We start from the raw sequence: 16,245 nt of genomic DNA, 5'->3' as shown, positions 1-16,245 counted from the left end.
AGTAACATCACTGTGTCTAGCAACTCTGTAGGAATTCCCCATAGAGATTTGGGAGAATTCCTAGAGCGTCTCATGACATGGTGACATCACATCTGGATCTTTAGGAAGTGATGTTGCCATGTTGTGCAGATGCTCCCCCCACTCCCATCCCCAAATGTTCCCAGGATGATCACACCACCACATTGGATTCTTACATAGAAAGCTTTCATAATCATGCCCAAACTGAAGTAATCAGCAAACAGTATCATTTACAACATAATTTCTAAGTAGACCCCAGTTAAGCAGTGATTCCTATTTTTAATTCTTGTGGACTCATAACATACTTGCATGTTTCTTACAACTCCAGACTTTTTCAAGGTACTAATTAAAACAAATTAAATCATTAAACCTTCCTTACCATGAATGCTTCATAAAGTAGCTGGTGTGTTCAGTAGGTTTTATTTAGATACCCATTGCCTTGGGTATGCATTTATTTTTTACCTCTATGGTCTTTTACTGAAACCCTCAAATTTAAGAAAAAAAACCTGCAGTGGGAGAAGAGGGTTATATATACCATAGAAAAATTAACCTATTTATTGGAGAATGTATAGGGTGACATTAGTTAAGATCAGAAAAGGATTTTCCATGGAAGTAGGAGCTCCTTTTTTGTGGCCATGATTGTCCCTCCAGGGGGGAAGAAATCATCCTCATAGGCAAGCCTGGGAGAGCCTCAGCCCTGCAGTGGGCTGATGATGTCTTGTGACACCAAGTTGCATCTACTGAGCATGCATTTAATGCAACTGCACCACATGCATGCGGAATTTAATACTGGGCTCAACAACATCTTTATCGTTGGTGCAGTCATTTTTAAGAACTTAAGTTCTTAAGGTAAGTGTGGAAGTCTGTGGCCAGGGCATGATAGCATCTCAGAAAGTGGAGAAATTGCTGGGGAACATGTCCAGTAGAGAGGCTCCGATTCCTCCTACTCTGTCCCAGTTAGGTTTCAGCCCCTCTGTACTCCTGGGGATTCATGCCAACAATTTTCTGTCAAAATTTACAAAGTTTGAGAAGCAGAATTACAAGATCAGATCCCCTACTCTGTGTGTTTTAACCATTCTCTCCCCTTGACCCATGTCCACAGAGTTTGCAGACCCTGTAGTGTGGGGAGAGGTTAGGTCCCATGGGGTTGCACTTCCACAATGTCATGATATAGCAGGAAAAGAGCTCCCTTTGCTTTCCTTATGTTTCCCTGTGTCCACTGGAGGGAAATATCAAGAACATTTTTTCTTGAGTTCCCTAGTTGCAATTAAGACATCTCTGGAAAAACAATTCAAGGATTAATTTAATGTAAATTAGATGATTTTCCAATATGCTGTATAATTTTATAGCTCATTACAGAGTCTCAGTAGTAAGAGTTTCTTTTTTAATAATTTTTATTTTATTAATAAGATTAAAAGCCCAATAAAGGGGCAGAGAAAAGGAAAATTAAATAAAAAGGGAATAAAAAGAGAGAGAGAAAAGAGAAAAAGAAATGAAAGTTAAAGAAAGTAAGAACAAAGAAAAATAAAATATATTTCATTTTCTATTTTCCTTTACAACATCATATCTTTACACATATTATCCTTCTAGTTTTAATGCCTCTAAAATTTACCTTTTCAGTACTGCCCCCATTCTATTTATTTTTCCAGAGTTTAGTGGTGAGATTTTCTAATGTAATATTAAAACTGTATCTCACATTAGAGAATCTCCTTTTTTATTAGTTACTCTTTGGGTGCATTTTTCTAGAGATGCCTTAATTGTGAAAATGTGCATGCAGTAACATTAAAAAAATCCTACTGTCCACCAAGTATGGACTCTGGGTAGCAACCCAGCTGCTCCATCAGCGCACAGGCAGCAAGGGTGGTCTCCCCAAGGGCACAGTCTCCACTCTGCCACAGCCGCCCACACTGCTGCAGCCAGCTCGACCTGCTATAGGAAGGCTAGCTTGGCACCCAGCAACCTGGCTGCCCCATCAGTGCGCAGGCAGCGTGAGTGGCCTCCCCAAGGGCACAGCGCAGTCTCCACTCCGCTGCAGGCGCCCGCGCTGCAGTAGCCAGCTCAGCCTGCTGCAGGAAGGCTGGCTTGGCACCCAGCAACCAGGCTGCTCCATCAGCGCACAGGCAGCAAGTGTGGCCTCCCCAAGGGCGTGGCACAGTTTCTTGCATTCCTATGAATTTTGCGCCTGGGGCAACTGCCCCTCTGCCCACCCCCCCAAAACTGACCCTTTGTTTTTAAAATTCAGGGGTTCTCCAGAGGTGATGGTGTAATAAAATGGATTTTTTTAAAGTATGAATGGCTCATGATGACTGAGATTTGATCTGATGAGCGGTGTGAAGGAGGGGCTTATTCAATCATTGAATCTGATATAATGCAATTTTGCAGTCATCCCCAGCTTCACAGTGACGTTCAGTGCCCAACTTCTTGACCGACCAAAAGCAGAACAAATTCAAGAAAAGGCCTATAGTCCACCATTTAGTGATAGCTATGTAAATGTCATTGGCCAGCTGATACATTCTCTGTATTCTCCTGCTCTTTGGCGTAGAGATGCTCAGCCTGCATTGAGCTTTAGCCGTGGTTCAAGTGTCTTCCTCTTTTATGAGACTTCAGCAGCCTCCCCAAGTGAATTCTTAATTGTAACAGTAGTATTGTCGAAGATCTCTGTCTTTTGGTGCTACACCTCTGAAGATGCCAGCCACAGCTGCTGGCGAAACATCAGGAACTACAATGCCAAGACCACGGCAATACAGCCCGGAAAACTCACAACAACCATTGTAACAGTAGTAGTCTGACACTTCTCTGAAGAGCTGAAATCACTTCTCTTATCTCAATAACTCTGGCAACTTTGGGAGACAGGGAGTAATATTAATGTCATCTTACAATGAGGTTGGGCGGGGAGGCATTCAGAATAAGGTCATGGCTGAGCTAAGATTTGAATAAGGAACTTCACAGCTCAACATTTTCAAAACCACGCACGTTGGCCATTCATTTAGAATGTAATGTGAACTGCATGTTTTATCTTTTGCAGGTATTTCAGACCTTGCATACTACTGGCCAGTCATCCATGGTCCGTGATTGGGTGATGCTGTCGCTCTCCAATTTCACACAGAGAACACCTGTCGCCATGGCGATGTGGAGTCTGTCTTGTTTTTTTGTCAGCGCTTCCACCAGCCAGTGGATTTCAGCTATGTATCCTTCGTAGCACAGTATATATTTTCTGTACATTCTTGGGGTTGGACAGGGAGATGTTTGCTTTTGAGAAAGCATCTCTTCTTGGTCGCTTCCAGAGACACCTTGGGAATCTCCTCCCCCTTCGGGTTCTCAGGCCTGCCTTGCCTCATTTAGCAGCTAACAAGGTATTTGCAGCATGTCTCCAAGTTCAGTGGTTTAACTTTAATTCTGAGGATTTTTTTATTTATTTCTCCTTTTTAACCTCAGTTTAGTGAAGGATTTGATTGGAACAATGAGGAGCTTAAACTTTCTTTTTGCCTTCCTGTGCCTTGCTGCTGACCCACCACTGTCACCAGTTTCCAGGGAAAGAATTTCCACCATCTATGAATGACTCTGGTTCCTAAATCCCTTTTCCTTGTTATCCCTCACCCTTTCTCATGCTCCAGAGCACCCAGCTTCTATGTGACTTCGGTTGCCTTAAAAAATGGCATCTGGTAGTATGACCTTGCCTGTGGCTGCCGTTTTGGACATGTTTGAAGTGCCTGCTAATGGAGTCCAATCAGCACATTTGGGAAGGGGGCGCCACATGCAACCATCTCCACAGCCAGAGAGATCTAGACAAACACAGAGCCAGTTTTTGCAATAGAACTGGCAATTAAGTGTGTGTGGTGGGGAGTGAAGTTCTGGATTCTATTTTCTTAGTGCTGGGATGGGAGGTGCAATGGCTGTATGTTCCTAGAAGTGACACAAAAAGAAAGAAAAGTGCAGGAGCTGCTTGAGACAGGTGTGAATTCTGCAAGCTCCTGAAGATGGCGTGCCCCCCCCCCCCCAAATCATACCTGGAAGAAATCAAGTAGAAAAGGAACTCTACCTCCAGAAGCAGAAGTACCACTTGGGTCCACCACACCTGTTCTGCTAGGACAACCCTCAGCATTTTCCACAATGTCTGATGCCTCTTTTGATATGGCTGGCTTCTGCAGTTTTGACCCCACAAGCAACATACAGTTCTTCTCCCTAGGAATGTGCGCTTTGGTTTTCCGATTCGGGTTTTTAACCTGAATTATTGCTGAGCTGATTCGGGAATCCCAAAGCAAAGATTTCTGAAGCGATTTGTATCGCTTCAGAAAGCTTTGAGTAAAGCGGCAGCAGCCGCAGCACTTTTCTAGCTGTTTGCAGTAAACCCAAAGCGGGAAACCCGAAGTTTTTTTCTGGTGCACACCACTACTTCCACTCAGCTTTAATTCCTGAGCAGCACAGATACTTCCTACTGCCCGGTAGTTGCTGAGATCCTTGCAAAGAAAGTTATGCTTAGTTTGATCCTTCTTATGTCTCAGTTCAAAGTGTTTATTCAAGGGAAAAGTTGCTTTTCTTCCTTAAGTGTGAAAAGGTACTCTTGAACAGGCCTTCTTGCTTTGTAAGATTTGAGAAGTTTCAACCAGGGGCTGTACTGGAGATGAACCACAGATCCTCCGAGGCTCAAATGTGTATGCATTCAAACTTCATTTTTCTCAAATGCTTTCTTTTCAATCAAAAAACAGTTTGGGAAAGCTGTCATAACATTCCACTCAAAATACTTCCCCAAGTAGTAAAACAGCTGTTGGAATAAGCATGATATTGACCCCCCAAAAAAGCTGGTGCATCCATTTCCCTTCATGTGCCGTGCACCTTGTCAAGTATGTGGCTCCAAGTTCCCTGGAAGAAAGTGGACTACAGATAGGGTAGGTGAACAGACACTGATCTCCTAGACTAGCCTTCTAGTGCCCCTGTAATATGCTTGCAGTAGCTCTCTCCTTCACTGCTTGTATAAGCATTCATGGTGGAGGCTGAAATCTCACAAGCACTTTAAAGGTTAAACACAAGTTTTTAATCACCCTTTCTATAGGACCACGCAGTCCAGCAATCTAAAGTAAATTTAAAATAACCTTGCTATTTTTTCACATATGCAAAAGATGCTCACTTTCCAGATGTGTGCCCCAGTAGTGGAAGAGGGAAAAATGCTTTAAGTGGCACTTTTAAGTCTTCTGTATGAATCATGAGCCTACTTCAAATCTCGCCTTTGCCAAAAAGTCACTACCCGCCCCGTCTCAGCCTGCTGTCGGCAATACTGGGATAAATCTCCCAGTTTCACTTACAGGATGGTGGTTGTTAGGATTACTGTAATGTACAAGAAGACCTTTGGACTGCTAGCAGAGGATTTTAGAATTGTCAGGTGAAAAGGCTGGAATTTCCCATTATAATAAAAAGCAGAACTCAGAAGGGGAGAGTTTCTAGCATGGAGAGATAAAGAGGAGAGCTACACTGGTTGAGTTTCTGCCTGCTCGTTAACTGGTAAAAACACAGGAGCCCTGCTGGGGGAGGGATTGGCAACCCTATTATTTTTAAATGCCTAGATGTTCCTGGTATTCCTTCCTCTGGGATGGACCAGGAGAGAGGCTCCTGCCTCCAGTGAATTTTGCTCCAATCGTTTCTGGGAACTCAGGAGCCCTTGCTCTTTCCCCTGCCTGCCATTACACCCCTCCAAAAATGTGGGACTCGTGTGAAGTGTGGCTGTCTTGCAGCAGTGAGAGGCAGATGCCTTCCCTAAGAAGGACCTGGGAGTCCTAGCTCAGCAGAATGGAAGAAAGACCCCTTATGTGGCTGGTTTGCTTTGGAGTTATTTCTGAGACTCATTTGCCTTTCCCCCTTACTTGAGTGTTGGTTCCCCCAGTGGCTTCTTTGGTTGAGTCTGCCTGCCTCACTATGGAAGAGTGTTTTTTTCTACTCTTACTCAGGTAAGAATGGAAGCAGGATAGCAAAGGGCAGGGGTCTGCTCTGGCTGTGATCGCCGGCTTTCGGCTCTCAGTGCTTGCTGCTCGAAATGAGGAGGGGTTTAGCAGGCAGGTGAGGCAGCTGCTGGTGGCATGCTTACTCCTGGCCAACCCCCTCATAGTGCCACCCCAAGCAAGCCCTGACTTCATTGAACCAGCTATATGTGGAAAAAAGGGGATTCTCAGAGGAAGAGCTGAGGCAGGAGCTCCATGCTTGATGTCAACCTGAATAAGTAAAGTTGGCATTCTCGGTCATAAGAGGATTAATCTTCTGGTTTGTGTTCTAGAAAGTTCAGAGAAAGATCATGGCTTTGCTTTCAGGGAAAGTTCAGACATTGTTCTTTTGAGACCATTTTTTTAGTCCTATTGCTTCTTGGGCACTGGTTCCTGTTGGGGTTTTGCTACTGAGTAGGGAAGACTTCTTTCTGACTTCCAGCTAGAGATGGAAGGTCAAGAGGAAGCCCCTCTCCTGGAATGCCTTCATAGACCAATTCTGCCTGCTTCCCTAAAGTGAAGACTGACCCACAAAATAATCAAACTCAGAGGGGAAAGCACTGGGTTCTCTGAAAACAAGTAGAAACTTCTATTAGATTGGATTTCTTTATGGTTATATGTGAAAATTAATTTTTTTATTTTAGCCTTGCTGGGGAATGGTATGATTAAAGTTTGTGGTATTTTATATAAACCTTTTCAGATGTGTGTGTGTTACATCCTTGACCCACCAGTTAGCCTTCCACATATTATCAGCAGAATGGGAAAATCAGAACAAGTGGACGTAAACCTCTTTTGCTTGGTGGCCATAGACTTTTACAGACATCAAATAGACGAAGAACTGGACCGCAGAGCCTTTCAGTCCGTATTTGAGGTGGTAGCGACACCTGGGAACCCGTATCACCGCTTGCTTACATGTTTGCAAAACGTTCACAAGGTCACAGCATGTTGAAGCGCTGGCAGAGCAACAGGAAGAAGCAACTGGCGGTTTGGTATCTGACGACCTGAAACAAACATCTGAGATGTGAGCTCCCTAGGAAAGGATACAGAGGGCCAGATGGCCCCATTCTGGCCTTGTGCTTCCTACGTTTCTGCTTTTCCTTCTTCCTTGGAACCATCAAGGGTCATCAGAAGGAACATTACCAGATCTCCTCGTCAGGAGGGAAGGGATGTGCTGAAGGGATGTCAGAGCTTATTTTTGTAAAGTTTGGGCAACAATTGTTGTGTAAAATACTGACAAGTACTGGGTGCAAGCCAAACACTGTTCAACTTTTAAGCCTCCCTGTTTTCACTAATATTGGTAATACTCAGTCACATAATGCATCTTGCAGTCATAAAACCCAAAATGCTTTTGTTCCGTGTAGCTGTATATAGCCTGTCCTGGCGTGATGCAGATTGGAGGCTTTTTGCAGAACATCTCTTGTAAAAAGAGAGTTTCTGATATGCCCGTTCTGTGATGCTTCTGCCTCTGGGTGCTGTCGAGCACACTGTTGTTGTATTGGATGTATTGGGGGGGGGGGTGCACATACACTTTTTTGCCTCAGGATTTAAAATTTGAGACGATATATTGCAATTAAAAATTTTAACTTCTATAAATATTTCTGTATCATGTATAGTATGTAAAGATGTAAAATGGGTGGTATAAAAACGTGCTTGCACTTAGAAAGTAACCCTCTCTGCCTGTATATTTCAAACCCTATTCATTCATGCTTATGGAGGAGAAGCACAGGGGAAGGGTGAGGGTGGGAAGAGGATGATAATATTAGTGTCCTACTACAGCAGATTATTGAAATGATTTACTGAGATGTGAACCACTCAAGAATGTTCAGATTGCCAGGTGGCATGGTACATGCCAGAGCGGCTTCTTGTGGATGCTCATTGTCTTATCTGTAACCCTGTCTGGGAAACACCGTGTCGAAGACAAACATGAAGATTAAATTATTTGCATAGTTTGAATTTGTTTTCAGTTTATTTAAATAATTTTTCAATATCCATCAGGACTTTTGTGTTTGGTAGGAATATCAGCTAATGGTAGGAATATCAGCTTCTGGCTGGTGATGTCCCAATATAGGCACATAGCTGCCAGCACTTCCTCCTGCCCAGATATATGAAACCAGACTGTGAAAAGCCGTCATAACTGTTAGATGGGAAGGTTTTCAGCCATTCCTGAATGCAATTCCATTTAGATCTGAGCAGTTACTATATTAAAGGAGCATATGGTTCATCTTCGTTCTTCTATGCAGTCCCACATTGGGATGCGCAGGCCTGCCAACCAAAGAAGTTTCTATCTCTTCTATAGAGCTTCAGTAAGGGACTACTCCTCCCAGTCACATCTCAGCCCGTTTTCCCACCTAAACGGTCATGTGACTACCCAGGAGGAGCGATCCCTTCTCCTCAGTTCTCTCTTAGCCACCGCAAAGAGAACTTCACTTGTAAGCTTCATTCATTTATATTTTTTTCATTACTATATTTTGATATTTTTTCTGACCCAGACTAGTTGAATGTTTTTCTCAACTTCTTTTGGTTCCTTAAAAGGTTTTAGAGGGCACTCTCATGAAGTGTATTATGGGTGGTACTGAGATCACCCACACGGACAAGTATGATCTCTACCTACTGTGTGGTGAAAGACACAATGCTGCGTTGTAAAGTTTGCCAACGGTTTACATTTGAGACCAGAGGCAAGAGGGCGTTCCATTTTGATGGCTACATTATAGCAGAAAGATCCTCTTACAGCTAAGTCATCTGCTGCAAAGGAGTGTCCATCTGGATGTGACTTCCTGGCAGCTAAGACATCTACCCCGAAGGAGAGTCCATCCAACTCTGGTTCCCAGGCAGTTAAGTCATCTGCTGCAAAGAGGCATGCCTCCAGCTCCAATTCTTCAGCAGCTAAGTCATCTGCCATGAAGGAGCATGCATCCTGATGCGACTCCATGGCAGTTAAGCCATCTGCCATGAAGAGGCATCCATCCGGATCCAACTCCTTGGCAGCTAAGTCAACAGCCTTGAAGGAATGTCCGTCCAGATCTGGCCCAGGTAGCTAAGTCATTGCTGCAAGGGGGCATCCATCCAGCTCCGATCTGCTGGCAGCTAAGTCATCTGCCATGAAGGAATGTCCGTCCGGATCTGACTCCCTGGCAGCTAAGACACCTGCTATGAAGGAGAATCCATGTGGCTCCAATCCCCAGGCAGTTAAGTCATCTGCCGTGAGGGGGTATCCATCCAGCTCCAATTCTCCAGTAGTTAAGTCACCTGCCATGAAGGAACATGCATCCAGATCTGACTCAATGGCAGTTAAGTCATCTGTCATGAAGAAGCATCCATCCGGATCTGACTCCATGCCAGTTAAGCTGTCCGCTGCGAAGAAGCATCCATTTGGATCTGACTTTTTGGCAGCTAAGTCATCTGCCATGAAGAGAGTCCATCCGGCTCTGGTCCCCTGGCAGCTAAGTCATCTGCCATGAAGGGGTGCCCTTATAGGGCTGGATTGGTGGCATCTTTGAGGTCAGCATCCAGGTCGGATCAATGGGCAGAGATCCCATTCTCCAAGACCTCCTTAGGATCCAAGACATCCCTCGGAACTGTTTTAGCAAATGGATTGCCCCAGTCAAACCCAGGGCTCTCTTACCTCTTGCCAGTTTCCTGGTGTGATGGGACTTCTCGATCTTACTCCTCATTTGAACCAAGAGATTAGAATCATCGATCAGATCCACACCCTTTGTCAGAACCTATTCCCCTCCTCAAAGGTCAGGAAAGTAACGTCTATGGATCCAATGTTTTTAATCTCATCGGGTATAAAATGGCAACTGTCGCTTTTGCTTTCCAGCAACAATCATAGTAAGAATGTTAAAGATGATCCAGTGACAGTCATTGCTGTAGTTTGGATCAGAGACAGTTTTAGATCAGTCACCTGAGTTCCCCTTATGAAAATCTTCAAGACCTTCTCTGAGCAAAGGTCCAGGATAGCCAATGAGTAGGTCTTGGAACTGCCTTTGGCTAGCTCAAAGACGTGGGGCAAGCTGCCTTTACTCAGACTCACCTTCGTCCACAGCCTCCCTCATCCTTGGAGGCTGGAGGAATTAGTACGATTATAGGGAGCAGATCTGCTACTCTTCCAGTTACATTTAATAAGATGGAATTCATCTATAAAGTCAAACTTAATTCTTGGCTATCTCTGGTTGAACACCTAACACTGTTTCCACTTGTCACAGAGAAGGTATATCAGTGTTACCACCTAGTTGTACACTCCGTTCCTCCTCATGGGACAGATAGCTTTATGGGCTGGACCGAAGGCAGTGCTCTGTCTCAGTTTTAAATCTGTGCATCGGGAACTACCAATCCTTCATAACTGGTTACTAACCAAGTCTCTGGGAAAAAGCTGTTTTCTTTCTCTCTGACCTCCCCCCTCCCCAAAAAAACACTAAGCAGCAGATGAATTCAGTTAAGCCAGCTGTCGACACCTCTCCAGAGTTAGGGCAGAAGCAGGACTGATGAACTGTCACTCTGGGCTCAGACTCTTGGGCTTCCCCCCAGACGACTTCTCAGAATGGTATAACAGGCAACGAAGTGACCAACAGGACCTGTCAGTACTGCAGCACCCTTCAATTCACTGCCTTTACCTTGATCGTGAAGAAGGACACTGCATAAACCTAAATCATTGCCGTATGCACAGCGACGCAAGGACCTTAAGGCCCTTCTAAACAGTTCTGAATGAACTCCAACTCCTTTGACCGGATCTGTTGTTATCGAGACACTTTGCCAGCCTACTCCCTTATATGGGAATCTGTAACATCTGTCTTTTAGGTCCTAGCCATAGTAAAAAAAAAAAAAGTGGCTACTGGTTAGAGTTCAAGGAATTGCCTCTGTGTGTATTAACTGCTGCAGCTGAAATTAATTTCCCATTAGAATTAGAAGAAATTCAGTCCCTCGGGGCAAAAGAGGCTATTCAGGAACTTCAATGCTCCGACTCCAAATAGGACTTCTTTCCCAGTCTTTTCTTAGGCTGTACGAAAGATGGGAGACCTTTGGCTTATAATAGATCTTAAAGAGCCAAGTGTGCCCTTCACCTCGGGGGTGGGTATTTTCATATCTTCATTAGGAAAGATCACAAAAGATACCTGTGCTTCAGATACCAAAACAAAGTGTTATAATTCACAAGGTCAGCCCTTTGGTCACTTAACAGCATCCAGAGTATTTACCAAGTGCAGAACACCAGGAGTAGTCCATCTCATTGCCCTAGGTCATCTATTACTGTACCTGGGTGACTGGCTTATCACTGCCCTACCTTTGGAAGGGCTGGTGAATGATGTCGAGTTGTTGAAACATGCCTAAAATTAGGTTTGGTGATTAATGTAAATGGTTACTGTTGCAGTATACTCAGAATTTCACCTGCACTGGCACAACATTGGACTTTGAGAGTTGCAGGTTTCCTTGCCACAAGATGGGGCACAAGCAAGCACCTCCAAACTGTCTGGAGCAGACATGGTTTGCAAGGACTAATGGTGGGAACCACATCAGTGGTATCCTTTGCCAGGCTGAACAGATCCACTTTGCAAAATAGGTTTATGAAAAATTTCAAAACCTCATATTTTCCTAATCATACATTTTCCATTTTAGTACAAACCCTCACATTCCTTGAATGGTGATCCAAAGACAGTTTTGTATACCCTTTAGTACTAGATATCGCCAAATCACTTTGGCAACCAATGCTTCATTGCAAAGCTGGAGTGCACACTGTGGTGATGTTGTTATACAATATCGAGGATCTGACACAGAAAGGATGTTGCATTTTTAATAAACTGGAATTCAGAGCCATACTTTATGCTCCTGTTTCGTTAACAGCTTGTGCCAGGGCGAAGGCATTCTAATCCAAACGACAGCAATTCCTGCCTCGACAAGTAGGGAGGCACGGCATCAATAACCCTTTGTGTACAGGCTATGCCCGTCTGGATTTAGGCTATTCTTAGCGAGATTTCTTTGCAGCCTATCCGACATCGCTGGATCTGACAACTCCAGAACAGATGCATTGAGCAGCATTCTGAGTTTCATTCATGAATGGACTGTGAACGATATCGGCAGTGGGGTTCGAGATATGAACCCATTCGTGACTATAGTCAACGCCAAAGCACGAGTGTTTTGTTCACAGGTGGGGAGCAATCCCCTTCCTTTTGATGACGCATTCGAACACATATGAACAGGTGGTCTGTTCTACGCATTCCCACCAATTTCCCTTGGTCTCCAGAGTCATAAGCCAAATAGAAAGAACACTTCAGGTGGTATCCACATAGCTCCTTTGTGGCCCAGACAGATTTGGCTTACAAGGTTACTTGCTTGGCCCAAACAGAGGTATATTCCACTTCCACTGACATCAGACAGGATCCAACTAGGAACGTTGTCCCTCACATTTCAAGTTCCATGCATTGGATACCCACATGGCGTATTTACCCAGATTATAGAATTGTCTGCACAAGTGGAACATATTCTCCTGAACACTGGATACCCTCCACTGGGAGGCTCTTTTTTCACTTCAAATGGCTCTTTTTTCACTTCAAGTAGATACAAATTAGAGCTCTACAGTTGCGAGTTGTTTTTTACCCTTTTACGTGAGTACCTATACATCCTGAAGTCACAGAGTCTCAATACCATGTCTCTTAAGATTCACCAATCAGCCACATACCCTGTTTTAATGTTCATATAAAGGAAAGCCTGTGTCCTCCCGTCCAAATCTTGCCAATTACTCAAAGTGATGTCCAATCTCTATTTCACAAGGTCACCACTGGTCCTTCAGTGGTCCCAGGTCTTGGTGCTGCCATGCCGTATGTTGGCACCCTTTGAGCCTATAGCCACTTGCATGGTGGCGCTACTGTCATTGAAAGTGAGCTTCTTGGTAGCACTACTTTAGCTAGGAGAGGAGGTGAATTATCAGTGCTCAGGGCCAACCCACCATTTTTTTAAAAAATCATGAAATTAGGGCACTCCTTTGTCCAACTTTCTAATTCCTGCCAAGGGTTTTTTGTTCCCCTTCCACCTGTCTCAGAATATCACCCTGTCTGTATCCCCCAAAGCCCACAATCTAGCGCAGAGAAAGCACTGCATTCATTAGATGTCAAGAGTGTTGTCATTTCATTTACATAGGACTAAGGAGTTTTGTACAAATCTATGTTTGTTGTGTGGTTTGCAGCCCTAATAAGGGCAAACAGGCTTCAGCCCAGACCGTTTTGAGATATATGGCATCTGCCATCCAATTGGCATACCAACATGCTGCTAGTCAGAGCCCTCTTCATCTGAAGGTGCGCTCTACCAAATCTTTGACTACCTTGTCAGCCTTTTTTGCAGCCTCTACCTCCATTTGACATTTGTAAGGCACCTACTTGGTCGTCATTGGATATCCTTGTTAGGCACTATGCTATAAAATCACTTTCACGCAGAATGCGGCAATATTGCAATCTTTGTTCATATTTTTTTTAAAAAGAAGTAGTAGACCATGTCAGCACACCTTCCAGATGCCTATTCACTTGCATGTTTATCTATACAGAGTTTTGTTTCAGTGGCTTTAAGGTTAATAATTATGGCATGGAGAGATTCACCCTGCCTCCTCATTGTGTGTGTATCTTGGTAATCTCCCAGTGTGGGACTGCAGAGAAGAATGAAGATGAAAATAGGGTTGTGCAGGGTTCTGTGCAGGCACACATCCCTCCTTCCTGCCTCACTTTGAACTCTTTGGCATGGTCCAGTTTGAGATCGCGGCGACTCAGGAGAATTATGGGAAAGGGGTTGCGCCTCCCAGGTAGTCACATAATCGGTTAGGTGGGAAAACAGGTGAGACATGACTGAGAGAAGCACACACACACACACAGTGGAGCTCTATGGGAGTGATAAAAACTTCTCCAGTTGGCAGGCCTGTGCATCTGCAGTCCTAATGTGGGACACAAAAGAACAAAGATGAACAATGGTTACAGGTCAGTGCAGCCCTGTTTTTAGATTGGACCTTGATTATTAAAGTTCCAGCTGCACATCCCGTTAGATGTGTTTCGATCATGGAGCTTTAAAAATATGTTATTGTTTTATGTTAAGCACTTTTAAGTCCTATTGATTTTCACGGGGAGAGGCTTAAATGTGCTTAATTCCCTCCGTGAAAAATGGCACCCAAGAATGATTAACGGTGCTGGTTCATGCCCTTATTGTCTTATATTCTTTTCTCTAAATAAATTTAGGAGAAGCAGGATATGGACATTTAACCCAACACCATTTTGGGTTAAGATGCCCCTGCAGGAGGCTCACCAGTTGCCATTGTGGGTCATCTCCTGAGGGTTTGCCCGGTTGCCTGCCGATCGCTGCTGACCCCCTGGTTCTTGCCTGCCATTGGCAATCATGCCTCTTTGGGAGCACACACATGCCGTGTGAGTGAGCAACGATGCTAACCTAGGCAAGTTTCAGGTCCCTCCTCCCACCAGGAGTGTATAGCGACCTGTGAACCCTACCCTGCCGGTGTCAGAAATATTTGCTGATCCAGTTTTAGTCATATTTTCCCCTACAATGTTTGAAATTAAAGATATTATTTCTTGATCATCTGAACGGATGGGTTTTTTCCCCCCAGTGAAAATGCAGTTTCTGTGGAAGGCTATTAAGCATACTATAATTCATGTCTGGAAGTTTAATTTTCCTGCCTAATCTTTCAGACCTGAAGCCTCTTAATAGGATGCTTCTATTCTTAGAGAATCAAAGTGTTCAAAAGGATGCTGAGAAAAAAGAAAACTAATTAGCTTCTCTGAGCAATTCAGCATAGTAGGCAGCAAGAATACAAATAAAGCACTCGTAAGTCGATGTCTGGAAGGGAAAAGCACATTCAAACTGAGCAAAAAATGTTTCTCTGAAAATAGGGGAGTAGTGCAATTTTGCAGTGCCTCTTCTCCAAATCAGCAGCTACCAGCTAGTGCTCCATTGGCAGCACAGAGCTGATGCACAGGCCCTGACAAAGCAGAGCTCCCAATTGGGGGCCCATTAAGCTGATCAGGTGTGAACTTGGGGGCAGAAGCTGTGGATGCAATCCTTTCCTTTTTCATGCTTCTGTTGGGTTCACAGGGCAAAGTATTCCTGTGCAGAATTACAAGACACACTACCTGAACCTGCCCAAAGTCCATGTTAGTACTTCTCACACTACCAGGACACAAGCCCAGCTCAAAGGATTTGAAACTGAGAAATGGCCTTTCCTGATGATTCCCATATTAAATCCTTCCCCTCCAAAAGTAGACTTGTAGTCCGGGCAGTCTGGCAGTTCCTGGCAGGTAGATCCCTCAGCCCCTCTCCAGTGAACACGCATGGATTCCCGTAGAAAAGCTTCATTAGGATCTTTACAGTTCAAGTTTGAACTCCATCATGGAGCTTGGTAGAAGCGACAAGGCAAAGCAGATAAGCATTGTTATACATGATTTTCCCACTCCCAAATAACTATCAGGATTTTGGGCGTGCAACTCTACACGAGTCCTGTGAGAACCCTTTTTAGTTATGGTTAAACAATGAGTTCACAATCATAGGTTTCCAGCGTCTGAGCAAAGTAACAGGCCGTCTGGAGTCTCCAAGGTCGTCTCTGTGAGATAACATAAGACACCCCCTCTAGTTAGAAGGCCTGGAGAAATAACAGTTATAATATGGAAAGAACATGGCTAAGGAGAGAAAGCATCATATTAGTATCAAACATTCAATATACTGTAGCATCAGTGACATAACAACCAGATTCATTGGGAAAGACTTGGGGTGTATGCATATGCCACACGGACAAGGAAAACACCCCAAAATAACTGTTGGAGAATGCCTCTACCTGGGGCGAGGGAGTCCATCGTATAAACTTCTTTGCTAATAGTTTTGGTTTTTTCCAATCTAACATTAGGGCATGTCAAACATGACACACAGAGGTGTGGTTCTTGTTACCAAGGTGAGATTTTCCCTAAATTCAAAAGGTTGGGAGTTTTCTTGAGAGCTGCAAGCAAAGAAGACTGAGGGCTGCTCCTGTGGCTCAGAGGTCAGGGTCAGTGGCATCTTGTGTTTAGAACAACTGGACACTGGATCTCCATGTCATAGTACCATTTTATCCAAGAAAGCCATTCGCCAAAGTAGCCCCAGAACTGATTATTGTTCTCTTTACTTACATCCACATATAGACCCCCAAACAATTGTGGCCCTCCTTCAGACAAGCAATTGCGATTCAGTGAATGCAAAACAAGGGACGTGGACCAAGCGTCACTGAACACTAGTTTTGCCCTGTGCA

The 16,245-nt window shown here is 44.2% G+C and overlaps 1 protein-coding gene across 2 annotated transcripts in view; it reads left to right on the top strand.

The window, feature by feature from the left end:
- The window catches only part of HTT (huntingtin), a 138,000-nt gene extending 130,064 nt beyond the window's left edge, over positions 1 to 7,936 (top strand). For both annotated transcript variants that reach the window (XM_054999038.1, XM_054999037.1), the window contains 2 exons: positions 3,044 to 3,204; positions 6,723 to 7,936. In XM_054999038.1, the coding sequence (XP_054855013.1) occupies positions 3,044 to 3,204; positions 6,723 to 6,936 (375 nt within the window). In that variant the 3' untranslated portion in view covers positions 6,937 to 7,936. The remainder of the gene's footprint in view (positions 1 to 3,043; positions 3,205 to 6,722) is intronic.
- The last annotated feature ends 8,309 nt before the right edge of the window (positions 7,937 to 16,245 follow it).

Source organism: Eublepharis macularius, chromosome 15 (genome assembly GCF_028583425.1).
Source record: "Eublepharis macularius isolate TG4126 chromosome 15, MPM_Emac_v1.0, whole genome shotgun sequence".
Classification (NCBI taxonomy): domain Eukaryota; kingdom Metazoa; phylum Chordata; class Lepidosauria; order Squamata; family Eublepharidae; genus Eublepharis; species Eublepharis macularius.
The sequence above is the reverse complement of the archived record's forward strand: the minus strand, read 5'-3'. Positions and strand labels throughout refer to the sequence as shown.